General features: G+C 51.3%; 1 protein-coding gene across 1 annotated transcript in view; it reads left to right on the forward strand.

Moving 5' to 3' along the window:
* gli2a (GLI family zinc finger 2a) overlaps positions 1 to 20317 on the forward strand; it is a 68713-nt gene extending 48396 nt beyond the window's left edge. The window contains exons 5-14 of the mRNA XM_048978900.1: positions 89 to 271; positions 5442 to 5643; positions 5802 to 5991; positions 6327 to 6437; positions 7638 to 7778; positions 12978 to 13127; positions 13877 to 14041; positions 14995 to 15276; positions 16193 to 16526; positions 16892 to 20317. Of these exons, the coding sequence (XP_048834857.1) occupies positions 89 to 271; positions 5442 to 5643; positions 5802 to 5991; positions 6327 to 6437; positions 7638 to 7778; positions 12978 to 13127; positions 13877 to 14041; positions 14995 to 15276; positions 16193 to 16526; positions 16892 to 19080 (3947 nt within the window). The 3' untranslated portion in view covers positions 19081 to 20317. The remainder of the gene's footprint in view (positions 1 to 88; positions 272 to 5441; positions 5644 to 5801; positions 5992 to 6326; positions 6438 to 7637; positions 7779 to 12977; positions 13128 to 13876; positions 14042 to 14994; positions 15277 to 16192; positions 16527 to 16891) is intronic.
* The last annotated feature ends 2969 nt before the right edge of the window (positions 20318 to 23286 follow it).

Below are 23286 nucleotides of genomic sequence, written 5' to 3' on the forward strand. Positions count from 1 at the left end.
CCCATCACACCCCACCCCGCCTCCCTTTCAGATATCTTCAGCTCTCCTTATCGCCAGTCCCCTGAACTCTCCCCTCTCTCATCCACAGTGACGCATGAGCACTTGAAGGAGCGTGGCCTCTTCAGCCTAGCCCCGCCCCCACCGGGGGCCAACCCGGCTGAGTACTACCACCTGATGGCCAGCCACCGGCATTCGTACGGGGACCTCCTCCTGCAGACAGGGGCCGCAGCCGCCTCGGCTCACCTGCCGGACTACATGAGCCCAGTGGACAGTAAGTGGCAGCGCGTGAATTCCTTACCACAGAATTATGCATGCAATTTGCTCATCTGCTGTTAATTCGCTAATACATTATGATGATGCAGATTTTTTTTTAATATAAAAATTTGAATTTAAAATAAATGTTATGTACAGATCTTTCAAAATACGGGATGTGTGACAGGTTAGGTCTAAGGGTTGGCACATGAATAATGTTACCAGATAATCATACAACTGATTTGTTGACTGTGCCCCGTAGCTCATGCCAGGGAGCTGCCGTCACCTAAACTGCCCTCTTTCCATGTTCCCACTGACACTTCAGACACATGGACGCACGACTCAAACTGCAAGCCACGTTAGGGACGTGGTGGCGGGTAACCGATAGGGGCGGACCGCAGCCCCCCTCAGGCACCGCGGCCGTTTGCACAAGCCGACCCCCTGCTCTGTTTACCCAAACACCCACAGAGCCGCAGTGCACGGCCCTCGCCTTGCCTCGCCTCACCGGGGCCATGTTTAGCTTTCCTTCTCAGTGAGCTTGATGCTGCCTGGCACTGAGAGAGCAGGCCTCTGGGTCCCGACTGGACACAGAACCGCCATTGAGGCAGACTGCTGGCTGGGAGAGGCTCTCCAATGAAGGGCTGCATTTATCTGCTTGTTGGATGGATATTCAGCACGGTCTCCCTCACTCCGAGACGGGCCCCCGATAAATTTATATGCATATTTAAAACCAATTTATACGCTAATAAATTCTGTGGACCCACCGCAGGCCCGCGCCCCCGTGCACTCAGGTGTTTCCTTTCGCTTACCGGTTACGGGACGTGGCTCAGGGAACATTTGGCTCAGCCGTGAATAGCGTCCCCTGTTCTGAACAGAAAAACCTTATTAGGTGAGATTCTTCCGGAGTATGGATATGCATAAAATTTATAATATGCGGTGCGCCAACGCTTTGCTGAGGATTTCCATGATGTCCACAGTGGATGGTTGAACAGGACCTTTGCAGCGAAAAGCTGTGGGAAGCCGGCAGAGGCAGAGTTGTTCCTCCAGCGGGAGGGAGCCCAGGAGCACAGGCCTGCACAGGGCTACACTGGGTCTGCTGTCATACTGCATGCCTCGCCAGCATCATGTCATCCCGGGTTGGCGTGAGCCGACGTGTTCCCAGACATCGCAGCATGTGGACCAGGGCGTCCCAAGAGTGGCTCCTGGGCGTGAGAGATTAATCTGTCACCTGTGCGGCTTCCCCAAGATGCTTCACTGGGTGCCTTTCAATAAGAGCAGAGAGTGCTCTTTTCAGGGGCCGCTCCTCAGCTGCCTGCATGGATGCACGCATAAATAAATAAATGAGGCCGTTGCAAACCGCAGGCGAATTCCCTGGGCAGCCCTGAGCTTGGTAAACACTTGACAGGACCCAGACTATGGTAATGTGCAGCCAAGACGCCTACTCGTAAGCCCCCCACCCGCTCTCTGGGTCAAACTAATAGAAGGACACCTTGTCTCTCATTAGGCAGCTCAGAGAGACAAACTTGATGGGGCGGGGGTACAACTCCCCTGAAGGAAAATACTGGAATAATTTGGGACTAGAGTTCCAGGGTGTCTGGAGAGTAGCCTCAGCCAGAGAAAACACCTGCACTCCAGGAGCAGGCTTGACCAGACAGTTTGGGAACTAGGAGTGACACCATGTTAGGAACAGAATGCTGACCATGTGCAGTCTGTTAGAGGCAGAGGTCCGTTGCAGGTAGTGATCTATTAGTGGCTTGTTAGAGGTAGAGATCCTTTGGAGGAAGTGATCTATTAGTGGTCTGTTAGAGGCAGAGATCTGTTAGAAGTCGTACTCAATTAGTGGTCTGTTAGAAGGAGCAGCCTGTTGGAGGTAGTGGTCTATTAGTGGTCTGTTAGAACGCGCAATCTGTTGGAGGTAGTGGTCTGTTAGTGGTTTGTTAGAGCTAGCAGTCTGAGGTAGTGGTCCATTGGATGTCATGATCTATTAGTGGGCTATTAGGGTTCTTTTCCACTGCACCAGACACCAAACTTCTGGTACTGCAAAATAGTACTAAAGTCAACAGTTTTATACACTGGCATGAAAAACTAGTAGTGGCACCGAATGGTATTATGAGTGACCAGCACTGCATTGTTCTGCGTTTCACATGATACCTTACCAACTTTAATATACATTAATAAAAACATTATTCAGTAATGTTTCTAATAATTGTGTAATGTTTGTCGTTAATGTATATTAAAGCTAATAAGCATGTTAGGGTCACATGGTATGCGTACATGCTGCTTTTGAATGTTATATGAATACATAATGAATGCATCATGGAGGAGCAGTTAATGTAAAGTGTTACGAAATGCTTTTTTATTTCTAATCATGCCACCCAGAACTCATTGAATCTGTTCTTCTGGCCCAATCACGATTATATCCTGGGTCTCTCCATTTGTCCATACATCTGTTATTATTACTTATTTTTCTTACTTAGTTGATTGTTATTTTCTCATTTTATAATTCTGCTTTTTCAAGATGGCGGTTATATTTTGTGTTCCCGAGGCAAGTTATTTGCATAACCAGTTGACAAATAAATGCATTTGCATGTCCATCACCAAAGTACCAAAGCATTGAACATGTACCTCAGCTGGTTTGATATTGGTACTGGAACAGAAGTTCATGGAAAAGGGGCAGTAACAATTATTTAGTACCAGAAGTTCAGTACCTGTTGCAGTGAAAAAAAAATCTTTAGAGGTAGCAGTTCATTGGAGGTAGTGGTCTATTAGTTGTCAGTTAGAGGTATTGTTTTTGTAATTAATACATTGTAGAGTCCAGATTTCCCCACAATGTGATAAAAACTTGTATCTTTTTAACTTAGGGGGACATTTTTTCAGTCTTCACAAGGATAACCTCAATTTAATAAATATCTGTGGAGGCAATCAAAAACTAAAAATGCCAAAAATCTTGTATTTTGTTTGGCTACTTGCAGTTGAGGTTAGGGTTTGGTAGGGTTAGGGGTATCCGTAGAAGTTAATGAAGGGTCCCCACAAAGATATGAATACATGGACTGCGTGGTTAGTGGTCCTCCAGGAGTCTGTCTCAGGCCCGCCCAGGAAGGCTCGTCACAAGACCTAAAGCCTGCGTGTGTGTGTGTGTGTGTGTGTGGAGCAAGATGGGGGTGGCTTTGGAGGGCGGGGGGTGGGGGGGAGCAATAGCTGAGCATTAATCACCAGGCGGGAGGGAGGGAGAGCAAGGGGCCAGGCAATCGCAGCTCGGCCGCCTTCGCTCGTTTTCCTCATTCATCACAGGAAGCGGCACGCTAATAAACACGACTCCCTGAAGGTGAGCCGGCGGTGATGGATAAAGGGCCCGCCGCGCGGTTCCCAGCCAAACCCGGTGCGGACGCGGCCTGCTCCGCCGGGCTGCGCTCTGCCTGTCAGTCAGGCCTCCTGTCCGCCCCGACGCCACTGCTGTCGACCTATGCATTTCGCTGAGGAATGTTACTGCTCACTTTATTCGGTGCTCTTCACCCACAGCTGAACCCGTAATTTGCCGAAATTGCCGGTGCTCACATATGGAGGCGGTGGCGTGAGCCCCGATAAGATCCCTATCTCGCATTCCCGGTATTTTTAACAGAGGGAAACTGAAAACACAGCAGGGCATGAGCTGGGGGTAGACGGACGAGCAAAACAGCCCCCAGCCTCTCTAAAGCTGCCTCTGCAGGCAGCACATGTGCAAGGCCTATTTAAGGGCTTCTGCTTACCCTCTGCCCCTGGCCCTTTGCCCCCTGCCCCTTGCCCTCCTCCACATCCCTTGCTAACACTGAGCACCTGTTGAACCTGAGGCAGCGGGGGCACATTGGCTCATGTTTTACACACATGAAGCCTGACAGTGGTCCTCATGGCGATCAGACCTTGCCAGGGGCTCCCAGCCCTGCTCTAGCTGTACTGCTTAGAGAGGCAGCCCACTAATCGCAATCAACAGATGCATTACATAGCTTTAAGCCTCCAGCCTACAAATTTCACTGGAAAGCAGGGGGCGACTGAATATCATTAAAAAGCAGCCATTTTCATTGTTTACTTATCAAAATATTATTTTAAAACAACACAACTGGACCTTTTCTGTTTTTCATTCATTCAAATCAATTCGGCAAATTGCCTCCATTTAACATGCTGCCTTATAACCACTGCAGTGAGATTCTTATCACAGTAATTAGTGTAAATTATCAGGAATGATTAATTACCCACTGGAAAGCCTGAATGTGACCATGGCAGCCGGAGATGAAAGTGTGCGATTGTGCAGTGAGGTGGTGCTGGAATGACTTAAACCGCTCCAGTATGGCTGGACTGACCCCTCTCAGCAGAAACATGGGTGTCCGTCTGCTCACTGCGCCTTCTTCAAGCTCGACCTGTCGACGAGAGGCCAGAACCGTGTCCCAACTCCTGTCATTTAAAATGGATTCGACTTTCATTTTAGTTGTAGTACCAGATCTAGCCGTGCAGTACGAGTCCCGTGAATCCCGCTTATCAGCCCCCGAAAAACCCGAGCAGGAGGCAGACGTCACTGAAAGACGTTGACAGACATATGACCCCCTCGTCTGTGTTCTGCCAACCTTCCCCTCCTGCCGCCACAGGTCTCAGGGGGCCCTTACCTTTTTATTGTTTGCACAGTGATATTTTTCACACAGAAGGCCTATAGCTCGCTGTTCTGCACACATGGGTGCTCTGGTGGGTGGAATGTCCGTCAGACCCCCATACAGATTGTTTACAGTATAAATGGTGAATGACTTTGCGGTACCAGTGGACTAGGCCCCGTGCTTTGTTACCAGGGGGGGCCACGGCTGGCTGAGGGACGTCACGGCCGCATCCATCACTCTGTTCTCACGAGGCTCCAGAAATAAATGGCCGCTGGCCAGGGAGGAAAGTGACAGTGCGTTTTGCCCCTGGAGGTTTCCGCTGTTACCTGGCTGCATTGATAATCCTAGCAGTGGGTCACTGTCCCTTTAGGGGGGGAGGTCACACCTTCCAGTCAAACTGCTCAACAAAGTACTGAATATGTGCAACCAGTTAACCAGCCTGTAATTTATAAACAAACCTTTCTGTTTCTAGCAATTTAAGTCGATGGTAAATGGACATGATGTCTGGAATCTCTGTACTGGGTGTTATAGTCTCTCTTTCTCACCCCCCCCCCCCCCCCACCCCTGTAGTGTCCCGGTTCCCCAGCCCCAGGCTGACTCCCCGGCTGAGCCGCAAGCGTGCCCTGTCCATCTCACCCCTGTCAGACACCAGCATCGACCTGCAGACCATGATCCGCACGTCACCCAACTCGCTGGTGGCCTACATCAATAACTCCCGGAGCAGCTCAGCAGCCAGCAGCTCCTATGGACACTTGTCTGTGGGGGCCATCAGGTATGCAGGGGACGTGGCTCCAAGGATGCATCAATCAGACTTGAGTACACATCCCTCCACTTGTCTCTTAGCCCGGATGACCGATGTCACGCGACGCTTGCCTGGAAGGACACAGTCCAGTGACATGTCTCCCCATGTTGTTGTCTCCTTTGCCACAGTCCCTCATTCCCCTTTCCCCACCCCATCAACCCCGTCGCCTACCAGCAAATCCTCTCGCAGCAGCGGGGACTCAGCGCCTTTGGCCACACACCGCCCCTCGTCCAGCCCACGCCCACCATCTCGGCCCGGCAGCATCCTCTGGGCCTCTCCACCCTTCCCCCTGCCATCCACAACACAGAGTCCAGTAAGGTGAGCCCTACCGGGTATTGTGGGAGAGGACCAGCATCAGGATAGCATAGCTAAGAGCAAGCGTAAAAATCGTGTTACGGTTAGCTGCTAAATCCTGTTTGGATCCGGAACAATTCCACGTTGACTTTCACAACAGAGAAGGTATTTGTTACCCAGCAGTCCATCTACTGATTTGATTCTGATTTTTACCATAATCATTTGCTCCAGTAGAAGCCCCAGTTGGATTCTGTTATGTAAATGTTTTAATGTTTTGGTCTTGTGTGCCATGCACCAAACCCTATCTCTAAACCCCAAACCTTAACCCTAAACCCTAACTCTGTTGTACCCCCCCTCAGAACGCCAGCAGCGACTCTGCGGTCAGCAGCACCGTCAACCCCATGATCACGAAAAGGTCAAAGGTCAAAACAGAGGCAGAGGGCCCTCGACCAGCCTCCCCCTGCTCTCAGGTAAAAGCCCAGGCTTCCTGATGTGCCCACTGGCTTTCAGTGGTTCCTATGGTGAATCGCAGTTTATGAGAATGCATGGGTTCATGTGTACATGATATATTCATGGGAAGCTGGAGATGCTGCCCTTTGTGCTGGAGGTTTGATCCATCCTCCATGCTCCATCTTGGCCCCAAACCAAAAATTCCCCATTCTCCCTGTGAAGTCCCGCTCTTTTTCCCGGCCCGTGTCTCTCTCTGCTGCGCAAGTTTTTTTTTTTTTTTTTACTTTCCTCTTGGAGTAAAATCGCACCTCTGGCAGCTTTTCGTCTGCACGCTACGGCGTTCCGTTACCCTCAGGAGTCATTTTTCCCTGAAAAACTGCGTTCCGACCAATGGTGCATCAGCGGGCCCAGAGGAGCGGCCAGTCCCCCGGCTCCGCTCTCCGAGCACCACGAGAACTTTACGTCCATTCACGCGCCTTCCCCTTACCCCTCTCGGCCACGCCAAACCATGCTGCTGCACTTTGTTTTAGTGAAATATTGGCTGTCTGTTACTGTCAGCCAAAGGGGGCTCCTTGAGGCACACCCCCCTCTCAGCAGCCGTACCGGAGGCAGCCTCGGACGTGATGCATGGGTCTGGCGGTGCCTCCATCGTCCTGGGGCCTGCAGAATTGATGAAGACAGTGTTCAGGGGCGGAGATGAAGATGCTGTCGTCAGCAGGCCAGGGGCAGGCTGGGGAATGGAAAGGGGGGCTATCTGTGTGTGTGTGGGGCGGGGGGGGGAGGTGGAGCTTGAACACGCCGCTGCCATCTGGGGGGGCACGTTTACAGGCCCCTGGAGTCGGGCTCTTATCGAGGTTTTTCTGTTTCTGAGGAATGCCATTAACTGTCACATGGAGACCATCTAACACCATTTAAATTAATGCCCCTTAATCACAGGCCTAGAACAAAACTGCATGTGCAGTGGGGTGATTTGGGGGGGCCCGTGTTTGAAATCACTGATAAAAGAAAACATTTTTTTTTTCCACGTCCCACATTAGAGAGTTTTGGGCCTTTTAAGTTTGAGAGTGCAGCCATCTCGGCTCGTGCCGCTGGAGGGCTATCCGCCCTCACGTCGGGGCAGGGAACAGCTACCCAAATACACGTATCCCGGGGCGTCCCAGGCGCATGCTCATGCAGAGAGATGGAATGGAACAGGTCTGACCATGGCGTCCTTGTGACAGGACCACCTGGGCGGGCTTCTGGATCTCAAGGAAGACCTGGACAAGGACGAGTGCCGGCAGGAACCAGAGGCCGTGTACGAGACACACTGCCGCTGGGAGAGCTGCGCCAAGGAGTATGATACCCAGGAGCAGCTGGTGCACGTAAGCGAGCAGCCCAGCGCACACGCATTCACACACTGCCCAGACACCTCCTGTGGCCTGTCGCCACTGCTGCACATTGCATTGTGGGACAGCTGGGGGGAACATTGCATCATGGGATAGCTAGGGGACACGTCAGAAGACACGATGTTCTGTGGCACAGAAGTCTTCCCTTTTGTTTTAAGATGTTATTTTAAGAAACAAGCAATCACAACGTCAAGGGTATCATCCATGCCATTGCTTAATTAAAACCATTTTTCTGAAAAGCAAGTAAGTGTCACTGTCCCATGACTGAGTTTGGATTAGTGAGAATGTTCTAGAAATGATCAGGAAGCTGTGTCAGAAGAGGTGGCCCTGCCCTCCGACCTCCTCTAAAACCTTTGACCCCTGGGGCTCAGATGGAATATGTCGTCACACTGGGATCTCCAAATTCCCAGCTCCTCGTTTTAAGCTGCAGGACGATACGATTAGCACTGAAGCCTTCCCCGCCCCACCCTTCAGGTCCTATGGGCAGGGTCATGCGTCACAGCGTGGGGCCGCATTGCGGCTTTTCCTCAGGGTCAGCACTCGATCCTCCCAGATTCCGTCGCTGAGGTCAGCACATTGGTGGGTGGCGCCATTTTACCCCCATACCACTGATTCCAGGCAAGCCCGCGCTGGTCCCACCCCTGGCTGCCCCCACTTCATCTAACTCCCCTGTTCATGCAGCACTTAAAGATCAAAGTACTGGGCTTGGTTGGAGCGTGAGCCAGGCGTGCGATGACAGTAACCCACAGCAGGCTGAGAGGATGCAGTCCTGTCATGTGTCTGCATGGCAGCAGTAGAGAAATGATTACTCAGACAGCGTGTCCTCATCTGAATCTGATTCTTAGCCATCTTAAACACCACACACTCAAGTCCTCTTACTACTGCTACTATTAGTAATCTTTTTGAGTAGGAGACCCCCAGCATGAGCAGAAGCCCATAGTGTAGGTACAGTGAGATGGCAAACTGGAGGGCGTCCCACCTGCATGCCGAATGCAGTCCCCCGATGCTGTAATAGTGTAGGTACAGTGAGACAGCAAGCCTGGGGGGCGTCCCAGCCACATGTCGAATGCTGTCCCCCAGTGGTGTAATAGTGTAGGTACAGTGAGACAGCAAGCCTGGGGGGCGTCCCAGCCACATGTCGAATGCAGTCCCCCGATGGTGTAATAGTATCAGTACAGTGAGACGGCAAACTGGGGGGGGCGTCCCAACCGCATGCCGAATACAATCCCCCAATGGTGTAATAGTATCGGTACAGTGAGATGGCAAACCGGGGGGCGTCCCAGCCGCATGCCGAATGCAGTCCCCCGATGCTGTAATAGTATCGGTACAGTGAGACAGCAAACTGGAGGTCATCCCAGCTGCATGCCGAATGCAGTCCCCCAATGCTGTAATAATGTAGGTACAGTGAGACAGCAAGCCTGGGGGGCGTCCCAGCCGCATGTCGAATGCAGTCCCCCGATGCTGTAATAGTGTAGGTACAGTGAGACAGCAAGCCTGGGGGGTGTCCCAGCTGCATGCCAAATGCAGTCCCCCGATGGTGTAATACTGCAGGTACAGTGAGATGGCAAACCAGGGGGTGTCCCAGCCGCATGTCGAATGCAGTCCCCCGATGGTGTAATACTGCAGGTACAGTGAGATGGCAAACCAGGGGGTGTCCCAGCCGCATGTCGAATGCAGTCCCCCGATGGTGTAATACTGCAGGTACAGTGAGATGGCAAACCAGGGGGTGTCCCAGCCGCATGTCGAATGCAGTCCCCCGATGCTGTAATAGTGTAGGTACAGTGAGACAGCAAGCCTGGGGGGTGTCCCAGCTGCATGCCAAATGCAGTCCCCCGATGGTGTAATACTGCAGGTACAGTGAGATGGCAAACCAGGGGGTGTCCCAGCCGCATGTCGAATGCAGTCCCCCGATGGTGTAATACTGCAGGTACAGTGAGATGGCAAACCAGGGGGTGTCCCAGCCGCATGTCGAATGCAGTCCCCCGATGGTGTAATACTGTAGGTACAGTGAGACAGCAAGCCTGGGGGGCGTCCCAGCTGCATGCCGAATGCAGTCCGCCAATGCTGTAATAGTGTAGGTACAGTGAGACAGCAAGCTGGGGGGGGGGGGCGTCCCAACCGCATGCCGAATGCAGTCCCCCGATGCTGTAATAGTGTAGGTACAGTGAGACAGCAAGCTGGGGGGGGGGCGTCTCAGCCACATGTCGAATGCAGTCCCCCGATGGTGTAATAGTGTAGGTACAGTGAGACAGGAAGCCTGCGGGGCGTCCCAGCCGGATGCCGAATGCAGTCCGCCGATGCTGTAATAGTGTAGGTACAGTGAGACAGCAAGCCTGGGGGGCGTCCCAGCCACATGTCGAATGCAGTCCCCCGATGGTGTAATAGTGTAGGTACAGTGAGACAGCAAGCCTGGGGGGCGTCCCACCTGCATGCCGAATGCAGTCCCCCGATGCTGTAATAGTATCGGTACAGTGAGACAGCAAACTGGAGGTCATCCCAGCTGCATGCCGAATGCAGTCCCCCAATGCTGTAATAATGTAGGTACAGTGAGACAGCAAGCCTGGGGGGCGTCCCAGCCGCATGTCGAATGCAGTCCCCCGATGCTGTAATAGTGTAGGTACAGTGAGACAGCAAGCCTGGGGGGTGTCCCAGCTGCATGCCAAATGCAGTCCCCCGATGGTGTAATACTGCAGGTACAGTGAGATGGCAAACCAGGGGGTGTCCCAGCCGCATGTCGAATGCAGTCCCCCGATGGTGTAATACTGCAGGTACAGTGAGATGGCAAACCAGGGGGTGTCCCAGCCGCATGTCGAATGCAGTCCCCCGATGGTGTAATACTGCAGGTACAGTGAGATGGCAAACCAGGGGGTGTCCCAGCCGCATGTCGAATGCAGTCCCCCGATGCTGTAATAGTGTAGGTACAGTGAGACAGCAAGCCTGGGGGGTGTCCCAGCTGCATGCCAAATGCAGTCCCCCGATGGTGTAATACTGCAGGTACAGTGAGATGGCAAACCAGGGGGTGTCCCAGCCGCATGTCGAATGCAGTCCCCCGATGGTGTAATACTGCAGGTACAGTGAGATGGCAAACCAGGGGGTGTCCCAGCCGCATGTCGAATGCAGTCCCCCGATGGTGTAATACTGTAGGTACAGTGAGATGGCAAACCAGGGGGTGTCCCAGCCGCATGTCGAATGCAGTCCCCCGATGGTGTAATACTGCAGGTACAGTGAGATGGCAAACCAGGGGGTGTCCCAGCCGCATGTCGAATGCAGTCCCCCGATGGTGTAATACTGTAGGTACAGTGAGACAGCAAGCCTGGGGGGCGTCCCAGCTGCATGCCGAATGCAGTCCGCCAATGCTGTGATAGTGTAGGTACAGTGAGACAGCAAGCTGGGGGGGGGGGGCGTCCCAACCGCATGCCGAATGCAGTCCCCCGATGCTGTAATAGTGTAGGTACAGTGAGACAGCAAGCTGGGGGGGGGGCGTCTCAGCCACATGTCGAATGCAGTCCCCCGATGGTGTAATAGTGTAGGTACAGTGAGACAGGAAGCCTGCGGGGCGTCCCAGCCGGATGCCGAATGCAGTCCGCCGATGCTGTAATAGTGTAGGTACAGTGAGACAGCAAGCCTGGGGGGCGTCCCAGCCACATGTCGAATGCAGTCCCCCGATGGTGTAATAGTGTAGGTACAGTGAGACAGCAAGCCTGGGGGGCGTCCCACCTGCATGCCGAATGCAGTCCCCCGATGCTGTAATAGCGTAGGTACAGTGAGACAGCAAGCCTGGGGGGCGTACCAGCCGCATGTCGAATGCAGTCCCCCGATGGTGTAATAGAAAGTTGTGGCCCCTGAAACAGCTGCTGTGGGGGCCAATCCCAGAACCCTCTTCCGTGTGTGAGTTAGGAGGGTCCATGTATGCTTCGTGCATTTGGGCCCCGTGTTCAGTGAAGTACTCTGGAAGAGTTTGGATTAGTAGGCCTTTCAGACCATCTTTTGGATATTATAACATTTTTTCAATATAAAATCCTATCAAAAATGTGTCTGATTCAAAAGAGTAGGGGGAGGAAGGTGGTGATGGGGCGTTTGAGAGTCTTTGCTGGACATGGCTGTGTGTGTGTGCTTCTTATGTAGCACCTGAGCGATGGAGTCACCTTAGCCGCCGGACTGCTCTGGGCCGCCCCTCTCCACCTCAAAAGACTCGGAACACGGGCTGAGGGTTACACAGACATTCCTGTCTGTCAGTGAAGCGTGGCACAGAGGTGGGGGCCACGGGCTTGGGGGGAGGTGCAGAAACACTCAGTGGCAGTAGGGCCGGCCTACTGCTGCAGGCTCCGTTAGCGGCTTGTTTTGGGATGGATCTCAGTCCTGCCATACACACACTGCACACATGATAATAATCATGGTTGCTGTCCGATACTCGTGTTCATGTGTATCTGTGTGTGGAGCATGTGTAACATGAGCCTCCGCCATTCACGGATTTGGATCTCCAGGCACAGGGTTATGGGGTCTCAGTGTGGGGTTTATGGGTAGTCTTACCACATTTCCACACAGCATGTTCCTGCAGGGGGCGCTAATGAGGCAGGAGACGCCACACCGCCCTTAATGAGCCGTGGCTTCGTGGGCAGATTCACCAGGGCCCTGAATCACAGACGCCGATCCGCCCGCCTGTATTGAGTGAATCCAAACCCACAGAAGTTCCATTGGTGATCCTGGGATTTTCCCAGACGATCATTTCGATTTGCACATGGTGCCGAATCCCTCTAATGGAGATGGTATCCCCCCCCCCAACACGCGGGGTCCCCGACAGAAGAACGAGCGAGTGCGGCGCCCTTTTCTCTAAGCGTGACAAATGGAAACGCACCGTCAGCCCTGATGGATGACATCGCTCCTCAGATGAATGGCTTCTCTGTGGGCTCCCTAAATTAGGAGGCTGTTTTCACAAGCCCCTATTAGCGGGGCCCCTCCGGAACGACACGGCACCCTCGTAGCTCAGGTGTCTGCCCGCTGAGTCAAACAGCGGCCCTGATCAAAGCTTAAAGGCGGCTGGCCCTATCGAAGCCATCCTCTGGGATGGTGGGGGTGGGTTCGGGCTGTCTCATCGGGGTCTGGACGGTCCCACAGCCAAGCCCTCCCCTGTCGGCACGCGCTAAGCTAATTCGTCCCCTCCCCCCTGCTTTGCAGCACATCAACAATGAGCACATCCATGGGGAGAAGAAGGAGTTCGTGTGCCGCTGGGAGGAGTGTTCGCGGGAGCAGAAGCCCTTCAAGGCCCAGTACATGCTGGTGGTGCACATGCGGAGGCACACGGGCGAGAAGCCGCACAAGTGCACGGTGAGTGGGGGTGTGGGGGCTTATGATTGCGTCAGGCCCGATACAGGTGTGAGGCTGCATGCGGGGGCACACAGGCACGTGTACTGCATGCATCTGAACATGGATCCAGGTAGATGCATATATGTAATGCTGACATGCATGCAAAGACACACATATATAACACGCACAAGCACAAATATAATCATGCCAGCATGCAGATGCACATGTGTTCATATACCTGATAGTATCACAGATGCAAAAGCACATAACTGCATAAACCAGTATTCAGTTAGACATACCCGACACCAGGGCATGTACGTTTAAAGAGTTTTTCGTAATGATTCTTTCTGTGAATTATTTATTCATTAAGCCTGTTATGCCTGTGTTTATGATTCCATTTTAAGTATGTGACGAGATGTGAGAGCAGCATGGCCTCCAGAGTAATGGCCAGGATCTCAGCGCGTAACAGATCTGGCTGCTTATTAACACATATGAGCTGATGTAAGGTGCCTTGTCTCAGGGGCGGCCCTGCATTCTTAAGTTAACTCCAGGCTACCTCACTAGCCACTAATTAGCCATCTCACTATAAAAGCATCTGATAGTGACATGAGAAAACACTAGAACTGTATCATCTCATCACTTCGTCACTCCGTCAGTGAGTCACCACTTCGCTGCATCACCAAATCACTGTGTCACCCTGTCACCCCATCACTGAGTCACCAAATCACTGCATCATTCCTTCACTACATTACCGCCTACCTCATCCGCAGTTCGAGGGCTGCTCGAAGGCCTACTCACGTCTGGAGAACCTGAAGACCCACCTGAGGTCCCACACCGGTGAGAAGCCCTACGTCTGCGAGCATGAAGGCTGCAACAAGGCATTCTCCAACGCCTCGGACCGGGCCAAGCATCAGAACCGAACCCACTCGAATGAGGTATGACAGTTCTGTAGGATCAGGGACATTTTTATTGACCTCACACACTGCTACTGCTGTTCGCCTTCAGCATTCTCGCTGGGGTGGCTAGTGCAGCACACCATCTGAGAGCAAGGTGGTCCACACTGTGTTAGTGGGAACCAGCGGGGGTCCCTCCTGTATGGCACCACCTAAGGGTCAGCGTCGCATCATTAGACCCAGAACGTCTCTAGTTTCTTGCTACCTACCAGCAGATAAAAATGAGCACTGGGATCACTGAGCTCGCAGGAAGTTGGGCAGCAGCAACTTTATTACAGCATGTGGGCCATGAATCACGCCATGAACGCTTACCGGGAACTTAATCATCCCACTGTCGATCTACGTGCATAATTCATATCCTTCATTGGGCACTATGGTCACATGGAGAGCTGTTGTGCCAAGCAAGGGGGGTGTTTAATCCATATTCATGGGTTTGGTAGTGGGCAGCGCAGTTACATCACAGCTCCAGGACTGGGGGTCAGTTCCTGACCACTAGAGTTTCCACGGCCTCCCTATGATTCCTCCAGATAGTCCAGTTTCCTCCTGGCATCCAAAAACATTTCCCTAAATTCCCCTTAATGTGTGAATAAGTGTGTATGAGAATGCATATGTGATTATGTGTGTGTGAGTAAGTGTATGGGAGTATGCATGTAATGGTGATATGTGTGTGAGTATATGTGAATATGTGTTTGAGTATGCGTGTGTGATTTTGCATGTGAGTATGCATGTCTATGCATGTGCGAGTATGCGTGTGTGTGATTATATGTGTGACTATGCATGTGTGAGTATGTGTGTATGAGTACATGTGCCTTGTGATGGTCTGGCATCAGGTGCCCCCTGCCTGGTTCCCCATATTGCTGCAAGCAATTATTAAATAGATACTGACATCTAAGTGTTTCCATTATAGTAAACACTCTGGGTTTCTGTCTGTATAGAAACCTTACGTGTGTAAGATCCCCGGATGCACCAAGCGCTACACGGACCCCAGCTCTCTCAGGAAGCACGTAAAGACCGTCCATGGCCCCGAAGCACATGTCACCAAGAAGCAGCGCAACGATTTGCCCTCCCGCACCCATCCCCCCCGTGAGAATGGGGAGAATGAGGCCAGTGCCAAGCAAAGTGCCAGAGGCCTGGAAGACAAGCTGGAAAGCAACAGCACCACCAGAGGCATGGAGGACTGCCTGCAGGTCAAGCCGATAAAGACAGAGAACTCTGTGGTAAGATCCCAGCAGGTGAATGCCTACACACATACACCATTCAGCTTGCACATGATGCACTGGGATATCAGATTCTCAGGCTGAATTCCTTGTAATATGGTATTTTGCCATATGAGATAAAAGATCCTTAATCTAAATGACAGTATAACCAAGCTGCCTCCCATACCAATCTCTGGTAAGCACCTTGAGTCCATAAAACCAAGCTGGTCCCATAACAGTGTCCGGTAAGCACCTCGGGTTCAAAGCACTGTCATCACTCAGAAATTGCCCTGGCTATTCTGAGTGAGTGCCTCTCATTTTACTGAAGTGCCGTGGACCAGGGGTGTCTAAACAGTATTACGCTGGGCCACAGAATGCTGGGGGGTTGGGGGAGGGGTTGGTTAATTTCCAAAACATAAATGATATATAAACACAAGACATGTCGGCCCATGAACATCAAAAGGTCGGCATAGACTGAATGGAGCTCATCAGTAAGCTGGTGGCAGAGGACCTCTCCCCGTCAAGCTCAAACTTATGCTGCCGTGTTACTTTTCCTAAACTGTGATCCTTCCTCCTCTGACTCGCTTTCCTGCTTGAATGTGTCTCTTTTCTCTCCCTTTACACTTCCCTTACGGACAGACATTACTAAGGTGAGCATGGCCTCAGGTCAGTTCTTGTTCAGCGGATAAAGATGTTTCATAATAACTCCAAACACAAGTAATAAGGGTTATACATAAATAACTGTGATCAAATGGACCCTGCATGATGAACTGAGTCACTGGTGTGGTCACCTTTTCCCATAATCACCATTTCACATGCTCATCCTTCTCCACGAATCACCCGTTTCCTTAAACCTGTCCCATCTGATCCTGTACATCCTTCTGCTTTGGCCCTCACCGGTTCACTCTTGCCCCCATCTCTGTCCCCCGCCACCCAGATGTATCAGTCCAGCCCTGGTGGCCAGTCATCGTGCTGCAGTGAGCCGTCGCCACTTGGTGGCGCCTCCCACCACGACAGTGGAGTAGAGACAGCTGTACCCAGCGGGGGCAGCCTGGGAGACCTGAGCACGCTGGATGAGCCCCCCATCGTGGACTCCACCGTCTCCCCAGGTGCCCCGGCAGTTGGCCTCCAGCTGCGCAAGACTGGGAGCGCCACCCACAGACTTGAACACCTCAAGAAAGAGAAGCTAAAGACCGTGAGGGACTCCTGCTCCTGGCCCAGCCAAGCGCCTCAAGTGCAAAACACCAAGCTGCCTCCCATACCAATATCTGGTAAGAACCTTGGGTTCATAGAACCAAGCTGCCTCCCATACCAGTGTCTGGTAAGAACCTTGGGTTCATAGAACCAAGCTGCCTCCCATACCAGTGTCTGGTAAGAACCTTGGGTTCATAGAACCAAGCTGCCTCCCATATCATAGTTCAATAAGCACCTTAGGTTCGCAGTATTAGAAACATCTGTCCATCCATCCCTACTCATCATATCAGTATCACTCAGGGAGCAGCAGGGAGCTTGTTGCAGGTTACATAGGGTGTAAGATAAGGGACAACCTGGACAGACCAGTAGCTAGTTGCTTACTGGTGGAATAGCTCATAACTGGTGGAATATCAAGTTTGACATGAGCCTCTGTGTGATGCAGGGTCATTACTGGAGAGTTCGAGCCTTGGTGGTCCAACCATGTTCCCAGGCCCACGTCTTGGCGAGCTGCCCTACAACGAGGTGACCGTGCTGGACCAGTTGAACCAACGGCGGGACAGTACTACCAGCACCGTCAGCTCAGTCTACACCTTGAGCCGGAGGTCCTCCGGCATCTCACCGTGCTACTCCAGCCGCCGTTCCAGCGAAGCCTCACAGTTCGGAGGACGTCACAACAATGTCAGTTCCGCCGACTCCTACGACCCCATCTCAGCCGACCTATCCCGCCGCTCTAGTGAGGCCAGCCATTGTGGAGGAATGTCTGGCTTGCTGAGCCTCACACCTGCTCAGCATTACCGCCTCAAAGCCAAGTACGCTGCCGCCACCGGGGGAGCCCCACCCACACCTCTGCCCAATATGGACCGTCTTAAGACCAGGATGGCACTCTTCGGGGATGGCCATGAGTCTGCCGTTCGCCCATTCCACAGCCCTGCCACACTGAGGCGATGCAGTGAGTCTGGCTATTCTGCTCCAGGCATGATGCCCCACGAGATCCCTGCAAATATCCCCCGCCGGGCCAGTGACCCTGTCCGCCGTCCGGCCATAGACCCACTGTCACTGCCAAGGGTGCAGCGATTCAACAGCATTAGTAGCATGAATCCGCCTGCACCCTCTGTGGAGCACCGTGGTCTGAGCCTACAGAACTACACCCGCTCCGACGGCAACCTGCACCGCTACTCCTATGCTGGGCGACCACCCAGCATCTCTGAGAACGTGGCGATGGAGACCGCAGATGTAGGCCTGCAGGGTGCCGAAGACGATCTGGTGCTGCCGGATGACATGGTGCAGTACTTGCAATCCCAGGGTGGCGAGCCCCCTCAGTCTGCCGCTCCATCAGCGTACCCCAGCCAGGCTCAGAGCCTACTGGGAAGCGGGACCTCACAGCAGCAGCAGCAGCCTTTCTATGGCCAACGCCGCATGGCTGTTGTCGATGCTAATATGAGCCCAGCAGGACAGATTCAGCTCCCCAGTCAGATGAGCCCCGGGTCCCAGGAGCACTTCCCTGACTCCCCTGGCCTGAACAAGAGCAACATGCCTGTCCAGTGGAACGAGGTCAGTTCGGGGACCGTTGACGCCATGCGGGGTCAAATCAAGCAGCAGCAGCAGCTTATAAGAGGGAATCTGGCCATAGTTCAGCAGAAACAAAATTTTGGCCCCTACCAGAACCTTGGTGGGAACCAGCAAATGGTTCAAATAGGTCAGAGCCCAGCGGCACAGCAGGGTTTTACTCAACGTGGCTCAGGCCCCACATCCCAGAGGATTAATGGCCTCCAACAGCAGCGGGCACAGGCCATCAGCTCGGGCGATCCGTTAAGCCTGCTTCAGGAGTATGAACAGGACCTTCTGGCTAATGGTGTAAACGGGGCCACCGGCTCACGGCAATCCTGCAACAATGTGGCCGGGACCATCTGCAGTCCTAACAGCCGAGGAATGGCCATGCAAACTCAAGATGCCCAGAGCTGCAGATCGAGAACGCAGCTGGACAGCAGTCAAGCTCACACCACATATCACGGAAACTACAGCCAGCAGAGCTACGCAGCGTCCTCCCACCAGTGCGTCCAAAATGGCAGTCAAAGCTTGATGCAGCCAAGGCCACCCACAGAACCCAAACCCCTGAGCAGGCAGCACTCGGGGCCAAGCCTGGCACAGCAGCCTGGATTCCCCCAGCAGGCCTTCAGCTCTGGCTATAGCCCCTCTGACACCAGCCCCACAAGCTCCAGCAGTGTGGGCCACAACTTTGCAAGTGGCAACAGGGAGAATGTCATGTTCTACAGGGGGCAGATCCACATGTTTGAGCCTAATGGTGACTCAGCAAGTGTGACGGTCACCATGGCTTCCCCGGGGACCAACCAGGTCTCCAGCACGGTAGATTCCACCCAGGGTGTGGACCACACCCAGATTGACTTTGACTCTATGCTGGATGATGGGGACCACTCCAGTCTCATGTCGGGCACTCTCAGCCCCAGCCTTCTCCAGAGTCTGTCTCAGAATTCCTCCCGACTCACCACTCCCCGCAATTCAGTGACATTACCTTCTGTACCAGCAGGGGTCAGCAACATGGCCATTGGAGATATGAGCTCCATGCTGACCGCTCTCGCTGAGGAGAATAGATTCCTCAACATGATGTCTTAAGAGCAGGTGGTGTATAGCCACCAAATGAAAAACTGTTAGTTTTTCCCCATCCTGCTTGCTTGTTTAGGAAGTGACTTGGCTAGAGGCGTTTCCTTTGACACTGATTGGTGTCTACAGGGAGAAGTACATTTTCAAGATGCTCTTGCCTTCCCTGCGAACAGAGGACAATACAGGAGAACTTCCCCAAACCTCCTTTACTTCTCTCCTTGCTTCCTGTAACATGTATTATTGTGTAAAGTATTTTGTTAAAGATGGCAGCCTGCATTTGTCTTAAGAAGCCATACTTTACATTTACAAGGAACCTTGGACTGTGTATGTGAGGCAAACCAGAGTACAGTACTGTTTGATGGTACTGCAGTTTTGAGGCATCGTACAGAACCCAGTCTCTTAAGTGCCTTGCTATGGTGTGCTGAATAAGGAAATGATAATATGTACAAGTAACAGTGACAGGTAACGTACTGTCATGTACAAAAACATGGATATTTAGAGAAGTTTTGTATTGTTGCTGTAAACGAATATACATGGTATTTGCTATTGACTGTGCTAATTGCTTCAGTGTTTTGACTTTATACGATGTTTTCATATGAGGGTTGGTGTTTTGCCACCTGCCGTGAAACACCACTCATTGTGTCCTCCTGGTGTTTTCTGGAAGACTGCCGTCCTTTCAGGACAGTCACATCATGCTGTCATATGACACTGTGACATGATGCATGCCCTGATGCTGTTGGCAAGACTCTGGCCGGATTGGACACGACTGGAAAATACCACCTCCTCAAGAGACTCTCAGAGGAATGTGCGAATGGGAGACACATATTCTGGGATAACTGAGAGATCATTCGTTTATAGGGAGATGGACTCAGGTAGCAGAGCAGAATCCCACCCTAACGAAACTGGACCGGTCCAGTTGTCGTTGGACCGCGGGGTACCGTGGCAACACAGACTCTTTGTCATTGAAATATAACAGTTTCTTTTCTACGATTCAGTAAAATTTCATTGATCTGGTCCTGTACATAGCTTTTGTACATTTTATAAAATACAGTTTGACTGTTTTTTTACTGTAGTTGAATGTGGAGGCTCTTTGGAATCACAGGGTAATCTCCTCCGGCATCCATGAAAACAAATTGCCGTCAGACGTCTCCAGCACATAGGAAGCAGAGAAGATCATGCCGAGGAGTGAGCTTCAGGGGCGGGACACTCGTCTCTGTGTGCGCGGAGTAAATAAAAGAATGTGCATCAATCTCCGGGGGCCGTGTCAATGCTGCAGTACGTCTACTTTCCTTTTACAGTAGCTTCATTCATATCCGTCCCAGAAATACCATGAAAACCAAAATATCACACTTCGTGGACATCCGCGCAAAAGCCGCAGGCTGTAGAGCAGCTCTGCCATAACACAGTCTTCTAATCATCACCACGACTCAGAATTAAGGTCCTCTACGGAGTATTCTGGAGGCTCCTTGAAGCCCTCTTTTAATCTTAGAAGAAAATTAGTCCTGATTGATTAAATAATGTAAAACCAAACTTTGTTCTTTGAAGCTATCTGTCCCAACAATGCCTTTCCCTCTGTGGCAAATCACCCCAGACATGTAAAAGATGCCGTGTGCTTTTCAAAGCAACTGCAGGCCTTTGAAATCGCTTCTGCCTCCCTGTCCGTGGTGCTGCTAGGGCCACATTCCCAGTTCGCTCTGAAACCGAATGAAAAAGGATCCTGTGAAAATACTCAATGCACACACTAAGCACTTTCTAAAGTTAGCTGGCTTGTAGTCCAAAATTAACAATGGCAGATCGACCCAGAGGAAATTGTTGTAGAAACCACATTAAACACCACTTGAAGGGATTGGGGTCCAAGGACTGAGCCTGGGTGTAAGCGGGGGGAACAAATGATTTTATTCTGACAGCTAATTCAGCCGAGGGGCAGCTTGATCCGAATTTGCTGATTGCTTTTGCCACTGGAATTCTTTATTCTCTCAGTGAGACGAAGGAGGAAAACAGCCTGAGGAGGAGAAATCTCACAGGGCGAAGAACAAGAGGTTTGAGGGAGACGCGGGCAGCCAAGCAACTTCAGAAAGGCCTGTAATTGGGTGACAGCACTAATGGGATGGGAATGTGCATTTTGATATGTAAATGGCTAAGGGCAGCAAAGATTTAAAAAAAATAATTATAACAAAATTACCCTATAGCCATACAGCCGTGATTCAGACTGGAAATTTTCGGAAACATGCGGACAGATGTCCCCAACATCCATCCATTCATCCATCTATCCATCCATCCATCCACCCACCTTCTGACTACTTATCTGGTACAGGACCACATGGGGGTATGGAAAGGTGCAGGGCAGGGCTACACCTTGGACATCCATCACAGGGCCCAGTAAGGAAGTACAGCAGCTCATTTGTTAAGATGCTTTTCTTTATAATCTTGTTCATCATCCTTTTCCCAGCTCCCTGAAGGCCTGAAAGACTTGCAGTGTGCCAGCATGATGTGGTATCATGGCAGCATTCTGCTGGCAGGCAGAGAAGTGCCAGGCAATGATTTCCATTTGTCCCAGTGACTCATGCACTGGAAACATTGGAAACCATTACAAAAACAAAAATATAGTTCCTTCTCAGAAGGACCCAGTGATTCATTTAGTCACATGATCAGGGCACTGGTGCACATGGGAGGCAAGTCAAGTTGCATACAAACAACCAGCCTAACAAACATATGGGAACCGTAACGGCAATTCAAATCCCAATGCTAACACTAACAAATACACTGAATTCCTAACAGAAACCTTGCAGCACTGTGTACCTCAGAGCTACGGCGAAAATTAATAAGCCAATAAAAGGATGCCAAGTGCATAAGACTGGCCTAATGAGTTTACATATACAGTAGAGAAAAGCACAATATCTCATAATAGGCATTGTGTCTGTGTTTGCAGTGTCCCAGCACAGGCCAAAGTAGGGTCCATTTAACTGAGTGAGTTATACAAAAGTAAATAAAATGTTTCTCTCTTTCCACAAACCAGAAAGTAAATAATTACACAGAGTTAATGCCCCAGAAAACAAATATTAAGTCCTGATGAAGTGCTGTGGACATAGATTGTAACCATAAAAACATGGGGCTTTTCTGGGTAATCATCAAAAGTCGCCCAAACATGACTCTGCATAGGAATCAGCCATATCTCCCCCTGGCCTTCAAAGAGACTCGTAAAGGAGTGAAGATGTTTCCACAGCTCAGGCCGCAGAAAGCTAAAACCACATTAATGAGTCCTTTTGTTCATCAGCCCAAGTACCAGAACTGTGGTCTTCAGATCTCACACAGAGAGACAGAAATACAGAGACGTACCACTCCTTTGCATCTCTCCATCCCCACTTTCCCAGAAGCCACTGCGCCTTTAAAGTACGTTCAGTTTCACATAGGAGTCACAGACGACAGCAGTACAGATGATGTGTTAAGCAAGGATGTGGCAGATGTCTAGAGAAAAGTATCTGACTTTATTTCCCTGTGTTTTCTTTACATTTCAACAGCTGTTAAGCAGCACAATATCCATTATGTAAGTCTGTAATGAACAGGAGATTATTGGTTGCAGTGGTTGGCAATGCAGTGTTATACCTGCAGGTTGTGGGTTTGATTCCCAGCTCCTGCTGTGCGTGTGTTCTCCTGTTTCCTCCCATAGACAGGTAACCTGGTGTCTCTGCCCATAGTGAGTGATTGTGAGCATGTAGGGTATGTGCTGGGGTCAATTTTTTTTCCCACTGTTACACTGTTACTGTAATAGCAGTTTTGCACTGGATCCATTTATAGATCTGGATGCGATGAGTTTCATACCTTTTTCAGGGGTCCGATTACAGAGCTTCCCTAGAACCATACATTCCACATGGCCAGGATCCTCTGCCACAGATGGATTTGATGTACAAAGTTCCACAATGTTGTTTCAAGAATGGTTTGTGTATTCATTTGGAGTCACATTTGGACACAGACTACTGGGAGGAAAAACTGGGACCACAGTCCCTGCTCCCGAGGTGGGTCAGGAAAGGCTTTGTGACGAGCCGATACCATATATAATCAGCAGATCAGCATCTCACCATACTTTCCTCGACCACCTGCTATGATCCCAATTGGACAAGCAGTACCTGAAAAGTAATTGATGGGTTACATCTGCCTGTTTAACAAGGTAAAATACCTGGTATGATAACTATAGTGGATATCACTCTGACACATCACATC

The sequence above is a fragment of the Brienomyrus brachyistius genome, chromosome 16 (assembly GCF_023856365.1).
Source record: "Brienomyrus brachyistius isolate T26 chromosome 16, BBRACH_0.4, whole genome shotgun sequence".
Classification (NCBI taxonomy): domain Eukaryota; kingdom Metazoa; phylum Chordata; class Actinopteri; order Osteoglossiformes; family Mormyridae; genus Brienomyrus; species Brienomyrus brachyistius.